The 17,455-nt window shown below is 39.5% G+C and overlaps 1 protein-coding gene across 4 annotated transcripts in view; it reads right to left on the reverse strand.

Moving 5' to 3' along the window:
- MAGI3 (membrane associated guanylate kinase, WW and PDZ domain containing 3) overlaps nt 1-17,455 on the reverse strand; it is a 274,835-nt gene that overhangs the window by 107,073 nt on the left and 150,307 nt on the right. For all 4 annotated transcript variants that reach the window (XM_061631977.1, XM_061631976.1, XM_061631979.1 and 1 more), the window contains one exon: nt 8,411-8,530. In XM_061631977.1, coding sequence (XP_061487961.1) covers nt 8,411-8,530 — 120 coding nt within the window. The remainder of the gene's footprint in view (nt 1-8,410; nt 8,531-17,455) is intronic.

Consider the following 17,455-nt stretch of genomic DNA (forward strand, 5'->3'; position numbering starts at 1 on the left):
TCCTGTATCTCTGTGCAGGGATATATATTTTTAACATATAGCACGACTCCACCTCCCTTTTTATTCCTTCTGTTCTTTTTGAACAAGTTATATCCTTCAATTGCTGTATTCCAGTCATGGGAGTCATCCCACCAAGTTTCAGTTATACCTATCAAGTCGTAATTGCCCTCCTGTATTAAGAGTTCAAGTTCATCTTGTTTGTTTCCCATGCTCTGCGCATTAGTATACAGGTATCGAAGACAATGTGATTTATGGCTTGGCTTCCTTACTACATTTTTCTGAGGACTGTCACTGGTCCCTATTACAGCCGATCTCTCTCTCTGTTCCCATTACTGTGCACAAGCCTTCATCAGTTGTTACCACCAAGTTTACGTCTCCCTCCCCCTTAGGATTCAGTTTAAAGCCCTCTTGGTGAACTTCTCCATGTTGTGGCCAAACATATTCTCCCCAGTCCTTGTGAGATGCAACCCATCACTTGCCAGCAGTCCATCTTCCAGGAAGCATAGCCTGTGGTCCCAGAATCCAAATCTCTCATGTCCGCACCACATTCGTAGCCAGTCATTCACACGAGTATTTTTCTTTCCCTTTCTACTCCTCTTCTAAGTACTGGAAGGATGGATGAAAAAAACTATCTGGGCCCCAAAGTCCTTGAGTTTCCTTCCCAGAGCTTCAAAGTCTGATGTGATTTCTTCATAGCTCTGTTTGGCAGTATCATTTGTTCCTATGTGGATGAGGAGAAAGGGATACCTGTCGGTGGGCTTGATGAGTGATGGCAACCCTTTCTTCACATCTCTAATCCATCCTCCTGGTAGACAGCATACCTGGCGAGTCCACTGATCTTCTCAGCATACTTGGGTTTCGATCCCACACAGTAGGGAGTCTCCCACTACTAGTACTCTTCTTTTCTTGTTGTGGGGTGAGGTTTCATTGTCCCTGCTTGATTGAACTTCAGCCTCTTGCTTGTTGTCGCACAGGGTCTCCTGTAATTCTTCCTCCACAGACTGTTCTCCAGTCTCATCCTTGAGTGGTTGAAAGCGGTTCCATAGTTCCACTGGTGAAGGGTGTCTTCTAGCTCTTCTGCTCCTAACTGTCACCCTTTCCCACTGAGTTTCCTCCACTTCGTTATTCCTCTACAAAACAGTCTCCTCTTCTGCTACCACATGCTGTTGCTCTTCCACCTCCACTTCTCTTTGCTGCTGTTGTTCCAGCATTCTGTCTAAGAACTCTTCATCTTTTCTTATAGTTCTCAGTGTGGCCACCCACCGTTCCAGGCCTCTCACTTTTTCTTCCAACAGTGCCACGAGCTTGTACTTGTTGCACGTGTACGCCATGTTGTTCTCAGCCAAGAAAACAAACATGGCACACACCTTGCAGGTCACAACCACTGGAGTATCCTTTCTGTTCATACTCTCTTCTATCTTTTGTTTCCTTCTAACTACTTGTTTTGGAGTGGCCTGTGCTTTGTCCTCTCCTACTACAGGGTAAACTTGAGAGTCCCACTGGTATGCAGTGCGCTGTACAAGGAGAATTAGTACTCTGGTTTTCTTGGGTGTTTTTTTTTAGAGACCTCCCCTTGAACTCCCCTGTAGAACACCTTTGTCAAACTCCTATTTGTGTCAGCTCTGCACTGAGTCAGCAGTGGGGGTTGGAAATTCCTGGGTCGTTAGCAGGGAAGGGAAGTCCTTAGCCGGCAGACTGGTTGTAAATCTGCCAGGCCAACGAGGAGGGAACCTGATAAGGGCCAGGCCTGTCTGAAGCTTACTTGCCAAGTCACAAGTCCAGAAGCGAGGTCAGTAGAGGTCCGGGATCAATTGCCAAGGGGTCAGTCCAAGAGATGCTGCAGGGAAACTGGGAATACACGAAGCCACGCCTGACCTTGCAGTCAGCAACAAGCTGCAGCCAAGGTGTGCCTTATAAAGAGCAGGGTTGACAGCAGGTGTGAGCCCTCAGCGTTTGGGCCTTAAGGGGCCAGGCCTGCCTCTCTTCTGCCTGACCTTCTGCTGTCTACGTTCTGCAGGTGAGGGGGGAGTATCCTGTTCACTGTCTGCGTCTGGCTGCAGGGCCTCCGCTGTATCCGGGGTGCTCTGCAGCTGAGGGGGAGAAGGAGCTGGATTCTCAGGAGTCTCTTCCGTGTCTCCTTCTGGGTCTGCTGCTCCTGGGTCTGCTGCTGTTACTCCCGAGTCGTCCTCATCGGAGGAGTCCTCTGATGGGGCCATGACAGTTTGCTCTCCCTGTTCACTCGCTCTGTTTGCTCTCTCTCTGACATTTTGCCCTTTCAAATTATTTTAGAAATCCATACCAAAGGTCAGTAGGCAAGGCAGAATAATACTGGCAATGCAGAGTAACTGAAAGTTTCAGCAAATGCTGTTACCTGATTAAATACTGTCATTTAGGGAAATGTCAAAAAGCAAACCAATTTAGAAAGCTTAAAAAGAATCACCTGCAAATATTTATACAAAATTTGGGCCTTAAATTTAAAGGATGTCTTGAAACAAGTAAACGTTTAACACAGAAGCCGGTTTTAAAATTATGCATAACATAGCTATATTTGTGCAAATATAAATATTCAACATTGATAGAGAGTGACAAAATTATTAAGAGTGTACACTATGTAGCTGCATTCAGGCTATATTCTGGCTTAACAGATATGAACAAGTCTTGTGCCTGAGCACACAGCCCCTTCTCTCCTTTCTCAGCATGATGCATGGAAATCTTCAATTAAGCATACTTTCCCATTACATTCAACAAGGAAACTATGGTTAACAGATTCAGAAAAAGACAGATCTCAAACCAACTTCAAACCATGGCTTAAGAACCTGGCATGTTACAAACCTTAGAACTATAGTTTCCTAGTTTTCACATAACAGGAAACTATGGTTAACTGAAGTCTTTCTGCTTATCACAGCATGTCAAGGTGGGAACAGGCAGCATGAAGACAGAGCACACAGGTAAAAGGCTTGTGCGTCTCTCATTCAAACCAGGCTAGTGAAAATGCTGCTTTTAAAGCCACCTTAGACAAATGTTATCTTATCTATTCCTCTCTTGCCTTTCCATCCAATAGATGCACAAGTTGGATTGGAAATTTAAAAGCCATCCACAAGTGACAACACTGAACCTCTTCATGAAATTTAATTCAGCAATGTCAGGTTGCAATATCCCCTTTAAGTTCCTTTGTTTAAGCTGAAATTCACGTTAAGGTCAATTACAGAATGTCCTGGAAGATTTAAATGCACCCCCACGGGTTTTTGGATATTGCCATTTCTGATGTCCAGTTTGTATCCATTCATTCTTTTGTGTACAGGCTGATCTGTTTGTTCTATGTAGGATGCAACAGGGCATAGCTGGCAGATGCATGAGTGCTGTGAATGACACTATTAGGGCATTATAAGGTACCCATACTGGAACAAAGAAACTTTAAAAGGAACGCTGCAATGTGAAACCACTGAATTACAATTCATTAAGAATCATAGAATAGTAGAGTTGGAAGGAGTCTATAAGGCCATCAAGCCCAACCCCCTGCTCAATGCAGGGGGGAGATTCACTTGAGGATTAAATTAAGGATTTAAAAAAATAAAGTAAACACACGACATGTTAATTGGCTTACCAATGTCAGCAATCTGAGCTAACTTTTTTGTGACTGAACAGTTAATGTAATTATTAACATCTGTACTTTTCTGCATTTCTATCTGACCTCAGTGCTTACAATTTCCCTGCTATCCCATGCCAAAAACAAAACAAAACAATGCATATATCTGCAACTATGGTGAGAAAGATCTGTCAATCTCAGTTCCCTCCATGTCTCAGTTTTCCAATCTTAAACTCAGTTATGTACATTTCTGCAGCGAGATTTTTTTTTTAAAAGAAAATCCAGATGAAAATTCTTCAGCATTTTAGTGCACATTTTTTCCTAATAAACACATTTTTGTATGCAATTTTGACTCATGTACACATATTTGCAAGCAATTTCTCCTAATATAATGCATTTTTGTGTTACTTTCACTATATTTATTTTTATGCACACTTTCCTCCAATATATGCATTTTTAAAAACATTGCTTGGTTGAAAAGTTGAATTGCACAATTTAGATAAGTGTGAATTTTGAAGGATGGTTGTGTTTCAGTTCTCATATTGTCTTCCAAAGTGTGAATTTGATAAATTCTGTTTTAAATGTGAACTGAACTGAATTTATCCCATATTTCTATATGCAACTCAGGGTAATACTTCAAGCATCCAGTGAAGTGAACTGTAGTCCATAAACGCTTATGCCAAAACAAATGTGTTAGTTTTTAAAGTGCCCACAACACTCTTTGTTGCTGTTTTAAACAGTGTAAATAAGTTTATGCTATGGCATAAGATGTCAACTTGCAGCTATACAGATGTAATCCTTTTTCTTTTAAAAAATCTTCTCTCAGGTTATAGCTCAGATTTTAGATGTGTTCATACAATTTTCTGAATCACCTATAAGAAGGCAGAACTGATATGGCATAGCTGTCAAAGCAACTTCCAAATGCTAGTTAGCAACTTTCAAGCATTAGATAGTGCAAGATTTTGCTATATTTGCTTTTCCTGACACTTAGGGTAATAATATTCTCTAAACTCTGCAACAATATACTTTGTCACAAACCTGTCATTTCTGAGTGCCTGGCTCTAGCATTCTCAGTCTCTACATTAGGAAAGTAAACACCACATTTTAACAAATCTGCCCTATTCTCAATAGTGATGCGGACAGCCTCCTTGAGTGACAGCAATGCTTAAAGCTAGGAGCAAGAGTAGGTTAGGTTAATTTCAATGTACTATTGTATTTGGAAGATGAGACCACCAGGTCAGATGGCACTTAGCAAGCTATTGGGGAAGAACAATAGACAAGTGCGAGTAGCGCTGTGACTAATGACGCAACTGGGTCAAATCAAATGGAAGCCTAGAGGCTGATGCGCACCGATGCGGAAGGAGAGTCCGGAGTTGTACGATGTACACAATAGGAACATGGAATGTGAGAAGCATGAACCAGGGAAAGTTAGAAATTGTCAAACAAGAAATGGAACATATCAACATTACAATACTTGGTGTGAGTGAATTAAAATGGACTAGAATGGGACATTTTCACTCAGGCAGCTACAAAATATTTATGCAGGAAATGAGAAATTAAGAAATGGGGTTGCTTTAATAGTGAGAAGTGAGGTAGCAAAAGCAATTAGGAGCTATAACACAAGGTCTAAGCAAGTGATATCAATGAGATTTAATGGGAAACCTATTAACAAAACCATCATCCAAGTCTATGCTCCAACAGCAAACGCAGAAGAAGAGGAATTAGAGAGCTTTTATGCAGAGGAACACAACACGTGCTGATAATCATGGGGGACTGGAATGCAAAAGCAGGAAACAGAGAAGAACTAGGAATTGTGGGAAAGTGGGGCTTAGGAGATAGAAATGAAGCAGGAGAAAGACTTATTGAATTCTGTGAAGCCAGTAATTTGTTTCTTGCAAACACATTTTTTGAGCAACCAAAAAGACGACTGTACACGTGGACAAATGGTCAATACAGGAATCAAATTCCATACTTTCTGTAAAAACAAGACCAGGAGCAGACTGTGATACAGATCATGAAATGGTAATACCGAAAATCAGAGTAAAGGTAAGAAGAACAAAGCAATCATAATGCCAAAATACAATTTAAATAACATCCCAGAAGAATATAAAGATCAAATAAGGAACAGATTTGAGGCTTTAAACTTAGTTGACAGTGAACAAGAAGAACTATGGATCGAAGTCAGAGACATTATCAGGGAAGAATTTAAAAAGACAATACCTCTAGCTAAAAGGAGAGAAAAATCTCAGTGGATGACAGATGAAACTCTTAAAAGTATTTTATCACCTTATGTATTTAATCTATACGCAGAACATATCATACGGAAAGCAGGATTGGACCAAGATGAAGGAGGTGTGAAAATTGGAGGGAGAAATAGCTGAATGTGAATTATTTATTTCAGTACATGACCAGAAAATACAACATAATTCCATGCAGATTATTAAAAATAATATTTTTTTAAAAATAGAACAAGTTAAAACTATAATTATGATGTCATTTAAAACAGTGTAAACCCATTTAACACTTCCTAGCAACAAGGCACTAATTTCTTTCTACGGGCAATAGCAGCTGTACAAAAAGCAGCTACTTTCCCGGTAATCATGTGGTTCTGGTCTGCCAATAGGTACTGTATGATGACGGCCTCGGGGCTCAAATCATATTTGGAGAGAATTGGAGAGAGAAAATGAGAACGTAGGTCCAAATAGAAAGAACAATGCAGCAGTACTTGGCTCACTGACTCAATCTCCCCAGCCCCGCAAGGACATACACGCTCACAAAAGGGAGCAGCCTTATACCTACCCTCCAGAAGTGCTGAAGGGAGGACAAATCTTGCGAGGGCAAACAATATCCTATATTTGGGGATGTGCAAGTTAATCAAATAATTGGCAAGTGCACAGGCTTTCGCATTTAAGCAGGGGGGAGAATAGGCCGCGGCCAAACACAGATTAGATTGGAATTCAATGTCTTTAAGGCGTTGAGTAATGGCTAGTTTAGCCCTCGAATAGCCTAAAATTCCAATCTCCTGAAGCGAAAAGCCAAGGGCTTCCAATTTTTTTGTCAATATCAACTTCCATTTGGACTGGAAAGTGTCCACCAGTGTGAGAGGAGGCAGACCAGTGGGAATAAACAGGAGCTTCAGCCAGTAATTAAAACGATATATCCAAACGTGGGTCTCAATTTGTAAGGTTCCCAATTCGAGTCGTACAACTACGTTGGGAACACATCTGGGGACACCCATTATTGACCGTTGAAATTTAGAGTGGATGGATTCGAGGGGGGCATAATTACCACTGCTACAAATCTGCGTCCCATTGAGTGCTTGAGGAATGGCCTTGGCATTAAATACTTGTAAGGCTGAGGGCACATGTTGGCCACCCTTAGAGTAGAAAAAAACACAATTCCCTTGACTGTTTTTTGGGCAGTCTCGGCCGATCTATACAAATGTGTATTCCATGAGCCTAGCGAATGGAATGATATACCAAGGTATCTGAAGGTCGAGACCTGTTCAATAGGGTGGTTATCTATTTGACACCTCAGCTTGTGCCTATTCCTGGAGAAGATCAGTACTTTACATTTAGCATAGTTAATAGTAAGTAGCTCCTCCATACAGAAGGAACCAAACTCTCTCAGCAGACAATGCAACCCAACTTCCGTTAGGGCTAGAATTGGAGGGAGAAATATCAATAATTTAAGATATGCAAACGATACCACACTACTAGCAGAAACCAGTACTGATTTGAAACGAATGCTGATGAAAGAGGAAAGTACAAAAGCAGGACTACAGCTGAATGTCAAAAAGACTAAAGCAATAACAACAGAAGATTTATGTAACTTTAAAGTTGACAATGAGGACATTGAACTTGTCAAGGATTATCAATACCTCGGCACAGCCATTAACCAAAATGGAGACTATAGTCAAGAAATTAGAAGAAGGCTAGGACTGGGGAGGGTAACTATGAGAGAACTAGAAAAGGTCCTCAAATGCAAAGATATATCAATGAACACCAAAGTCAGGATAATTCATACCATGGTATTCCCAATCTCTATGCAGGGGTGTGAAAGTTGGATAGTGAAAAAAGCGGGTAAGAGAAAAATGAACTCATTTGAAATGTAGTGTTGGAGGAGAGCTTTGCCGGATACTATGGACTGCGAAAAAGACATATAATTAGGTGTTAGAACAAATTAAAGTAGAACTATCACTACAATCTAAAATGATGAAACTGAGGTTATCATACTTTGGACATATAATGGGAAGCCATGTTTCACTAGAAAAGACAATAATGTTGAGAAAAACAGAAGGGAGTAAAAAAAAGAGGACCAAACAAGAGATTGACTGATTCCATAAAGGAAGCCATAGACCTGAACTTACAAGATCTGAACAGGGTGGTTTATAACAAATACTATTGGAGGTTGCTGATTCATAGGATCGCCATAAGTCGTGATCGACCTGAGGGCACATAACACACACACTGTATTTGTCATTTACCAAGGCACCTGTAAACACAGGAGAGAGGAATTGGTACTAATCACTAACTGCTCTATTACATCTTGAAATCTAGAATCTCAGTTTTCTCCTTGGAAACTGGACAATAACTTATTTAAGAGAATCTAACATTTTTAAGATTCTAACTTATATTAACTTCTTTTAAAAAACATACCTCTGCAATAGGAAATAATTGTGAACATTGACAGGGAGTATATAAAAGGTAGGGCTTGACAAGGAAGAATTATCTTGTAAACAAAATAATGTAATATAGAATCTGACCAAACATGGCAAGATGCTCATCCAGTAATTCAGCTGGTGGACTGATTTTTCAAACATACCATCATATGTTCCACTTTCTAGCAAGGCTCCGCTTTCTTCTAGTGCCTTAAACTGTTCAACAGGAATAAAATTATAGTCCACCCCAGGGACCTCCCCATCTCTGGGAGGCCTTGTAGTGCCTAGGGGAAAGATAGGAGAAAGAAGAGCTGTAAAGTTTTCTGGCACTGCTGGTTGACAAAGTACTCTATTTGTAACAGAAGGTGACAAAAACAATTTAATACTGCATACAACAAGGCTGTCACTTCAGTAAAATCTTAATGAGAAGATTCTCAATCATAAGCACTCTAGTATTTGAAACTATAGCAATAAATTATGTAGCAACTGGGTATTTTAATAAAAGAACCAACATGATTTTATGCAATCTACAGCTATGAAATGCACGCATGTATTTAAAAGGAGTATTTGAATATTCATTCATATTTAAGCACTAATGCACTCTTCTCCCTAATTTTCAAACCAAACTCTTCCTTGAGAACAAGGATAGCCAGTCTAGGGGGCCATATGCATTTGCAACTGGTAGACTGAACAGATAACACCCAATTGGAATTTGTAACAGATTAGTATCAGCTAAGAATGCAACTAAGATATTGAACCATTTTTAAATCAATATATGATAAATAATAAAACACAATGGCCTGGTTTGCATGTCACAGTAAGCCATAGCTACCAACAAACCATAGCCTACAATGAATGAGGTGCGTGCTAGTGCATGCTGCTCTAATTGCATTCCTCATGTTCCTCTTTTTTCTGACTGGGAAGGAAACAAATCACTGTGCTAGTGTAACAGAAGGGGGTAAAATACTTTTTATTCCCTTCCTTCCACAACTGCCTATTTACATAGGCCAGTTGTGCCAAGGCTATCAAGTAGGCCGGCACCATACCCCCTTAGTACCCCCAGACAGGCACAATTTGTGGGGTCCAAGACAGGTACTGGGGAGGGGAGACAGGGAGAGCACCCAACTTACCTAGCTCTTCCCTGTCAGACCCCAGCTTAAACACACGATGCAAATTCCTGAGGGTTGGGGAACCGCAATTATTGTACCCATCTATAAGAAAGGCTCTCTTCTAGACCCGGCTAATTATAGGCCAATAAGTTTGCTTAATATAATAAGCAAACTATATACGAGTTATCTTTATAAAAAATTATTACATTGGATAAATCAAAATGAAATTTTGGCCCTAGAACAAGCCGGGTTTCTTCTAGGACGTTCAACTCTTGATCATGCCCTTGTTTTGCAACACTTGGTAACCAAGTATAGTTGCAAAAAGAGAGGAGCCATGTATGCGGCCTTTATCGATCTCAAATCGGCATTCGATTTGATATCAAGAACAAGACTATGGGTGAAATTGTCAGACTTGAATATAGATAGGCGCTTACTATTACTCATACAGGGCCTTTATGATAACACATATTTGCAAATTCGTTGTAATAATAAGGGGCATTTAACAAATCCAATTCCTACATTTAAAGGACTAAAGCAAGGATGTATATTGGCGCCCCTATTGTTTAATATTTATATTAATGCAGTAGTACAAAGCCTTGCCTCTATCCCCTCTCATTCTCCGAAATTGGCTGGCTCCTCGAGATTTTATCTCCTTTATGCTGATGATATAGTTCTCCTATCACTAACATCGATTGGATTGAAAAGACTCCTGAGGGCATTTGCCTCTTTTTGTTTGAAGGAAGAACTTGTAATAAATTATGAGAAAACAAAGGTCCTTGTATTTACAAGGAGAAGAATACATCATGTTTGGAGAATTAATAATTATTGTATAGATCAGGTTAAAACCTTTAGATACTTAGGAATCGTTTTTCAATCAGTTGGTTCCCAGCAAATGCATTTTAAATATTCAATGCTAAATGCAAAGCGGACAACTAAGGCTTTACTATCATTTTTCTATAACAAGGGCGGCCAACTTGTCTCACCCATTATAAAAGTTTTTGTAGCAAAAGTTATTCCACAACTACTTTATGGCGCTCAACTATTCATAAGCGAGAATATTTCAAGCTTAGAATCTATTCAGAAATCATTCCTTAGAGCTATCCTTGGAGTACCCACCTGTGTGCCTAGCTTTATATTGAGGTTAGAAGTTGGCCTTCAGTCTGTTGAATCTCTTGCTTGGAAAATGAAAATATTACTATGGCTGAAATTGTTATTTAATCCGAATGGATTGGCCCCGCATGTTTTATTAGATTCCTTCCATTCCCCTTGGGTTAAATCTGTTCTTGATAAAGTATCCAAATTAGGATTTTCCCTTTCCACTATTTTACATATGGGCCTAGATTTAGCAAGTACAGCAATTAAACAGCGTATTAGTGACAATGACTTTCAACATCATTTAATGCAAATTAAAAATCAAAGACATAATTCTAAGTTTTGTACTTTAATGACTTATTTATCGACTTTGGAATTACCCAAATACAGGAGAGCCTTTACGCTAATTAGGTTAAATATACTTCCCTCTGCTTTGTTAATGGGTAGATATAACAAAATACCCTATTCTGAAAGAATATGCCCATGCGGAGCTGATGAGATTGAGACCAATGAACATGTGCTTTTTCATTGTTCTTTTTACTATGACTTAAGACAGCAAATACTTATGCCCATTTTAAAGTCAATACCTGATAGATCAGAAAGATTTTATGTAGATTATTTGCTAGGGGATTTTTCTCCCCAGGTTACTCTTGCAGTTGCTAAATACACAACTGCTGCAATTCATTGGAGAAAGTTAGGTGTGACGTGACAGTCCATTAAATGTTCCTTTTAAAGAAATATTTTTAAACATTTTAAAAATTCAATCTCTGTACATCAAACTCTGTGCAGTTTGATTTTTCCTGGTTGTTGGTGTTATTTTATGTGTAGCTGGTCTTTGACTGTAATAAGAAAGATTGATTGACACATATAGTGTGACACCAGGACTGTTTAGGCATGTGAGAGGTAAATTCCCTTTGAGTCTGGCAGAAATGCATACAATACCCCAACAACCTATTTTATGAGGTTTATTAAGAATAAATAAGAAAGATCAAATGAAGAGACAGAATGTTGCTTCAAGAAAATAACAAAAAGAAACTTTTAATTCAAGTCTATCCTAGCATAGCTACTTACAAACAGGTTTCTGATCTCCTTACACGTAGCAGCATAGATGGACACTTAGAGGTTGAGGAGACAAAGAACTGTGTGGCAACAGCCCAGTTTTAATAGTTTTAACCCAGGTAGGTCTTGACTGACAGCTAGCATTGTCCAGCCAGTCACAATGCAGTCAAGTACCTGGGAGAATGCCCAGGGCTTCAGGGCTGAAACACTCAAGGTGACAATAGGCCTGAGATGAGCCATCAAGGAGGGAATAGGAATAGGAGATGGATCACTGAGGAAATAAAGACTTTCCTCAGCACTTGGATGTGACTCCTCCATCAAAGCCAAATGGAGAACAAAAGATCCTGGCAATCTTAAAGTGACAGGTAGCAATAAATGAGGCTTGTGCTACAAACATTACATGTGAACTAGTGCTCATGGTTTGTTTCTCTCCAAACAAACTAGGTGAGGCAGCCAAGGTGGAGCGGAATGGGAGGGATCTGAGCAGCTTGGCATTCATGGTAAACCATAGTTTGTTTGTAATATGGCTTACCATGACATGTGGTGGATTAAATAATTTTATTGCTGGTGGAGCCAGTTACATTCCATCACACTTTTTTCTGTGAATAGATCCAGCATTTCCTCATACGGGAGCTTTTGATGGTATGCTTTAAGCAAGGGCAAAGTACCTGAGCTTTCAGTTTCAGTTATGTTGCCCCCTCTAGCAGGAAGTCTCTTCCCATTATGCACTCTGCAAGACAGGATTAGTCAAGGAATCTATCTCTTTTGCTTCTCCAGACCTCTTCCCTATCATGATGACATCACACCCCTGAGTACCTATCACACAAGCATAAGTGGGAACACATTCTTTAGGGATCTGGAGGATGAGGCAGCAAAAACTTGTGGGGGGCAGATAAAATAATGTAGGTTGGATACTGCCTATGGGCTGGTAGACAACCATCTATGCTTTAAAGTTGGAGCAAACAAAGAAAATTATGACAAAACATTTTCTAATCAGTGGAGCATGCAACAAAATTTTGCAGAGTAGAGTGTTTCAGTTCACTGCTCCAGTCAATCATACCCTCCTCCATGGTATTTCATTCCATCTCCCACCTGGCTTTTTGTTCCCTCATCCCCAACAGACGAGCTGTATGTCATGGCCTCACTCGCACTAGACTGTTTTGGGGTATTCTCCTTGCCCTTTACGTTTTTTCCCCTAAATATGTTTTGTACTTTTACAAACCTTAAGGTTCCCCCACGCCTGTCAATACCTTCTTCTTGTTTGTGTGTGGTACTGTTTTGGTTACATAAACCACAGCACTCAAGCATGAACATTATTTAGGAATGTGTAACTATTGGTGTGGTAGCACTTTATTTTTAAGCAGAAATAATGCAACAAATTAAAAGGAAACATCTTTTAAAAATCTCAATGCCATTTATTTAGGAAAAATCAATTTTTGAATCCACTCTCGTTATAAAATGCCTATTTTACTTCTCTGATTTTGGTCTCTCTCAAATGGTGTCTACTTGCAAACCTGATCTAGTTTGAGAAATTCATTTCAGAACCTTTTCCACTTTCAGTATTTCTCCAATTACGAGTCTCTTCCAATCAGAGCCAGATATTCCTCATTATCAGAATCTGTTACATCTCTACAAGACAAAACCTAACTTAAACAACTTAAACCACAGCCTGGAGGCTTTTTTTCCCATTTCAGTGAACTAATTCAGAACATTCAAATAATTTAAAGGTAGGCTTCCAAAACAGTACACTGAAAATAATATTAATTTGAGATGAATATATCTATGTTTAGTTTATTCAGACAATATTTTCTAGCAATTTTTTGTTGTCTAAATTATCAACTGTTTATATCCCACCACAACAGAACATTCAAATAATTTAAAGGTAGGCTTCCAAAACAGTACACTGAAAATAATATTAATTTGAGATGAATATATCTATGTTTAGTTTATTCAGACAATATTTTCTAGCAATTTTTTGTTGTCTAAATTATCAACTGTTTATATCCCACCACAACAGATTGCTGGATTGTTCATACAAATCAGAAGTAATGATTAACACTGGTTGATTTAGAACAGGTTGGTGGTGTCCTGGTGCCCCCAGAGAAACACCTTTCTGGTGAGTAAAACAGTTCCTTCTCCAGTGGGCACCAGGCCAAGGCCCACGCTGGGATGCAACAAGAGGAAGAATAACACAAGGAAAATGGGGAGAGATTGAAAGATCAGGGAACTGATCTAGAAGTTTCCAAGTTCATGTTGGCTTCATCAAACACAAAGTTATTTTGAGTCATGTTAGTTTTATAAGTGTAATACTTTCAAGTGAGGCAGGAAAAATGAACTGTCACTCCATGGGAGAGGCTGCACTGATGGTCCATTGGAGTGTTAACTCTTTCCTGCCTCAAGCACTAGCAAGGGAAGACTGTACCCACTTGACGCTGTCCTGGTGCCCACTGGAGAATATGCTTTGTGTATTATATTATTGGTAATGCTTTTTGTTATACATATACATAAGCTGTATGAGATGTATCTTTATAAAAAACCTTGTTTTTCCTTCTTTTTTTCTTTTTTTAAATTTCTTCTTTTCTCTTTTCTTTTTTTAATATTTCTTTGTTTTTGCGATGGATAAAAACTAAGATTATTTAATGCTTTGGTATGTATTTTTTCAGTTGACGGCAACTAAAATTACAATTAGCATGTGAGAGTCAAGAAACGTTTTGAGGTTACAAAGGGAGTCCAGTACTCATAAAGACTGGAAACCACTGCTCTATTTAATGTCAAAGTGTCATAATAGTGAAGTATTAAGACACAAATCCACTAGGTAACACGCATATTCAGAAAGAATAAAGCATCTCAGAAATAAAAAAAATGTGTTAAATGCAGTAGTGAAAACTCACATGGAACTTTGAGATGGTGGATAGACAAAAAAATTGTTTTAGTATTTCAGGCTAGACATACTGTAAACAAATTACTTATCAAATGTGGCCCTTTAAGAAATTGAAGAAAGTTTCAATCTGATCACCGGCATTCAAAGCCAAGTTTTATTGAACAGTGTTAGAGGTTAAAATTGAAACTTTCACTTAACAGAACTGGGAAAGAAATATTGGGAAAACAATTCCAGAGGAGACTAGAAGCAGGTTTCTCAAACCACATTATGCATGAATTTTAAGTACAAAAAAAAAGATATTGGATGAGATCCAGCATCAATGGATTTATGAGTATGAGATAGTTGGGCATCTGTGTGGATTAAGTAAAATCGATGCTAATGACACTCTCCAAAGATGTGAGAACTCCAGGAACAAACAAATCATATTTGGAGGAAATATATATTTTTTTTAAATAGCATTTTGGAAGTTAATACTTGAAAATCACATGAATGTTATTCCATATATACTATTGTAGCTATTCTTTGTTATGTAAGATCCATGGTGTTATTGAGGATTATCCACCTAATTGCAGCAAGGGTTGCCTTAAACCAGCCTTTCCCAACCTTTGGGTCCCCAGATGTTGCTGGACTACAACTCCCATCATTCCTGACCACTGGCCATGCTGGCTGGGGCTGATAGGAGTCCAGCAACATCTGGGGACCCAAAGGTTGGGAAAGGCTGCCTTAAACTATAAATGGAGGGAAACTGTCCTGCCAGCAGAAACTGAATAAGAACATAAGAACATAAGAAGAGCCTGCCGGATCAGGCCAGTGGCTCATCTAGTCCAGCATCCTGTTCTCACAGAGGCCAACCAGGTGCCGGGGGAAGCCCACAAGCAGGACCCGAGTGCAAGAACACTCTCCCCTCCTGAGGCTTCCGGCAACTGGTTTTCAGAAGCATGCTGCCTCTGACTAGGGTGGCACACCACAGCCATCATGGCTAGTAGCCATTGATAGCCCTGTCCTCCATGAATTTGTCTAATCTTCTTTTAAAGCCGTCCAAGCTGGTGGCCATTACTGCATCTGGTGGGAGCAAATTCCATAGTTTAACTATGCGCTGAGTAAAGAAGTACTTCCTTTTGTCTGTCCTGAATCTTCCAACATTCAGCTTCTTTGAATGTCCACGAGTTCTAGTATTATGAGAGAGGGAGAAGAACTTTTCTCTATCCACTTTCTCAATGCCATGCATAATTTTATACACTTCTATCATGTCTCCTCTGACCCGCCTTTTCTCTAAACTAAAAAGCTCCAAATGATGCAACCTATCCTCGTAAGGGAGTCGCTCCATCCCCTTGACCATTCTGGTTGCCCTCTTCTGAACCTTTTCCAACTCTAGAATATCCTTTTTGAGATGAGGCGACCAGAACTGTACACAGTATTCCAAATGCGGCCGCACCATAGATTTTTACAACGGCATTATGATATCGGCTGTTTTATTTTCAATACCTTTCCTAATTATCGCTAGCATGGAATTTGCCTTTTTCACAGCTGCCGCACACTGGGTTGACATTTTCATCGTGCTGTCCACTACAACCCCGAGGTCTCTCTCCTGCTCAGTCACCGCCAGTTCAGACCCCATGAGTGTATATGTGAAATTCAGATTTTTTGCTCCAATATGCATAATTTTACACTTGTTTATATTGAATTGCATTTGCCATTTTTCTGCCCATTCACTCAGTTTGGAGAGGTCTTTTTGGAGCTCTTCGCAATCCCTTTTTGTTTTAACAACCCTGAACAATTTAGTGTCGTCAGCAAACTTGGCCACTTCACTGCTCACTCCTAATTCTAGGTCATTAATGAACAAGTTGAAAAGTACAGGTCCCAATACCGATCCTTGAGGGACTCCATTTTCTACAGCCCTCCATTGGGAGAACTCTCCGTTTATTCCTACTCTCTGCTTTCTGCTTCTTAACCAATTCCTTATCCACAAGAGGACCTCTCCTCTTATTCCATGACTGCTAAGCTTCCTCAGAAGTCTTTGGTGAGGTACCTTGTCAAACGCTTTTTGAAAGTCTAAGTACACTATGTCCACTGGATCATCTCTATCTATATGCTTGTTGACACTCTCAAAGAATTCTAATAGGTTACTGAGACAGGACTTTCCCTTGCAGAAGCCGTGCTGGCTCTGCTTCAGCAAAGCTTGTTCTTCTATGTGCTTAGTTAATCTAGCTTTAATAATGCTTTCTACCAGTTTTCCAGGGACAGAAATTAAGCTAACTGGCCTGTAATTTCCGGGATCCCCTCTGGATCCCTTTTTGAAGATTGGCATTACATTTGCCACTTTCCAGTCCTCAGGCACGGAGGAGGACCTGAGGGACAAGTTACATATTTTAGTTAGCAGATCAGCAATTTCACATTTGAGTTCTTTGAGAACTCTCGGGTGGATGCCATCCGGGCCTGGTGATTTGTCAGTTTTTATATTGTTCATTAAGCCTAGAACTTCCTCTCTCGTTACCACTATTTGTCTCAGTTCCTCAGAATCCCTTCCTGCAAATGTTTTTAAGAATAGTTTAAGAATAGTTCTTAAGAATTTTGGAAATGGCATACATAAACAAGTTAACAAATATTAAAGTCAGAGAATAACAACTTTATTGAAAAATGATTCATTATTGTTATATATTAATACAACCTCATACGTTATTATGACTATAAGAGACTGGTGTAGTTATTTTATTGTTTTGCTTTAGGAGTCCAAACTATTTCATTTATGTTCTTTTGTTTTTTCCCTCCTTAATGTATTAATAATTTGTAAAAATATATAAAAAATTAAACTTGCTGGTGACAGAGCTTAAATAAAAAGAGTGAACAGGCTAAGAATAAGGCACTATTAGTGGTATTCAACTAATGAGTCCTGTCAGCACAAGGATTATTGCAACGGGACTCCCCCTGCACCCTCCCCAAATCTGATTGGAGAGTTGGGGAAACCCTTAGAACACATTTATGAGGGATGGGGGGAGGAGAAGGGGAAAGTCCCTTGCATTTATGGGACACTTACTTAGCGCTACATTGGATACAACCCTATGTGTTAT

Source organism: Rhineura floridana, chromosome 6 (genome assembly GCF_030035675.1).
Source record: "Rhineura floridana isolate rRhiFlo1 chromosome 6, rRhiFlo1.hap2, whole genome shotgun sequence".
Taxonomy (NCBI): domain Eukaryota; kingdom Metazoa; phylum Chordata; class Lepidosauria; order Squamata; family Rhineuridae; genus Rhineura; species Rhineura floridana.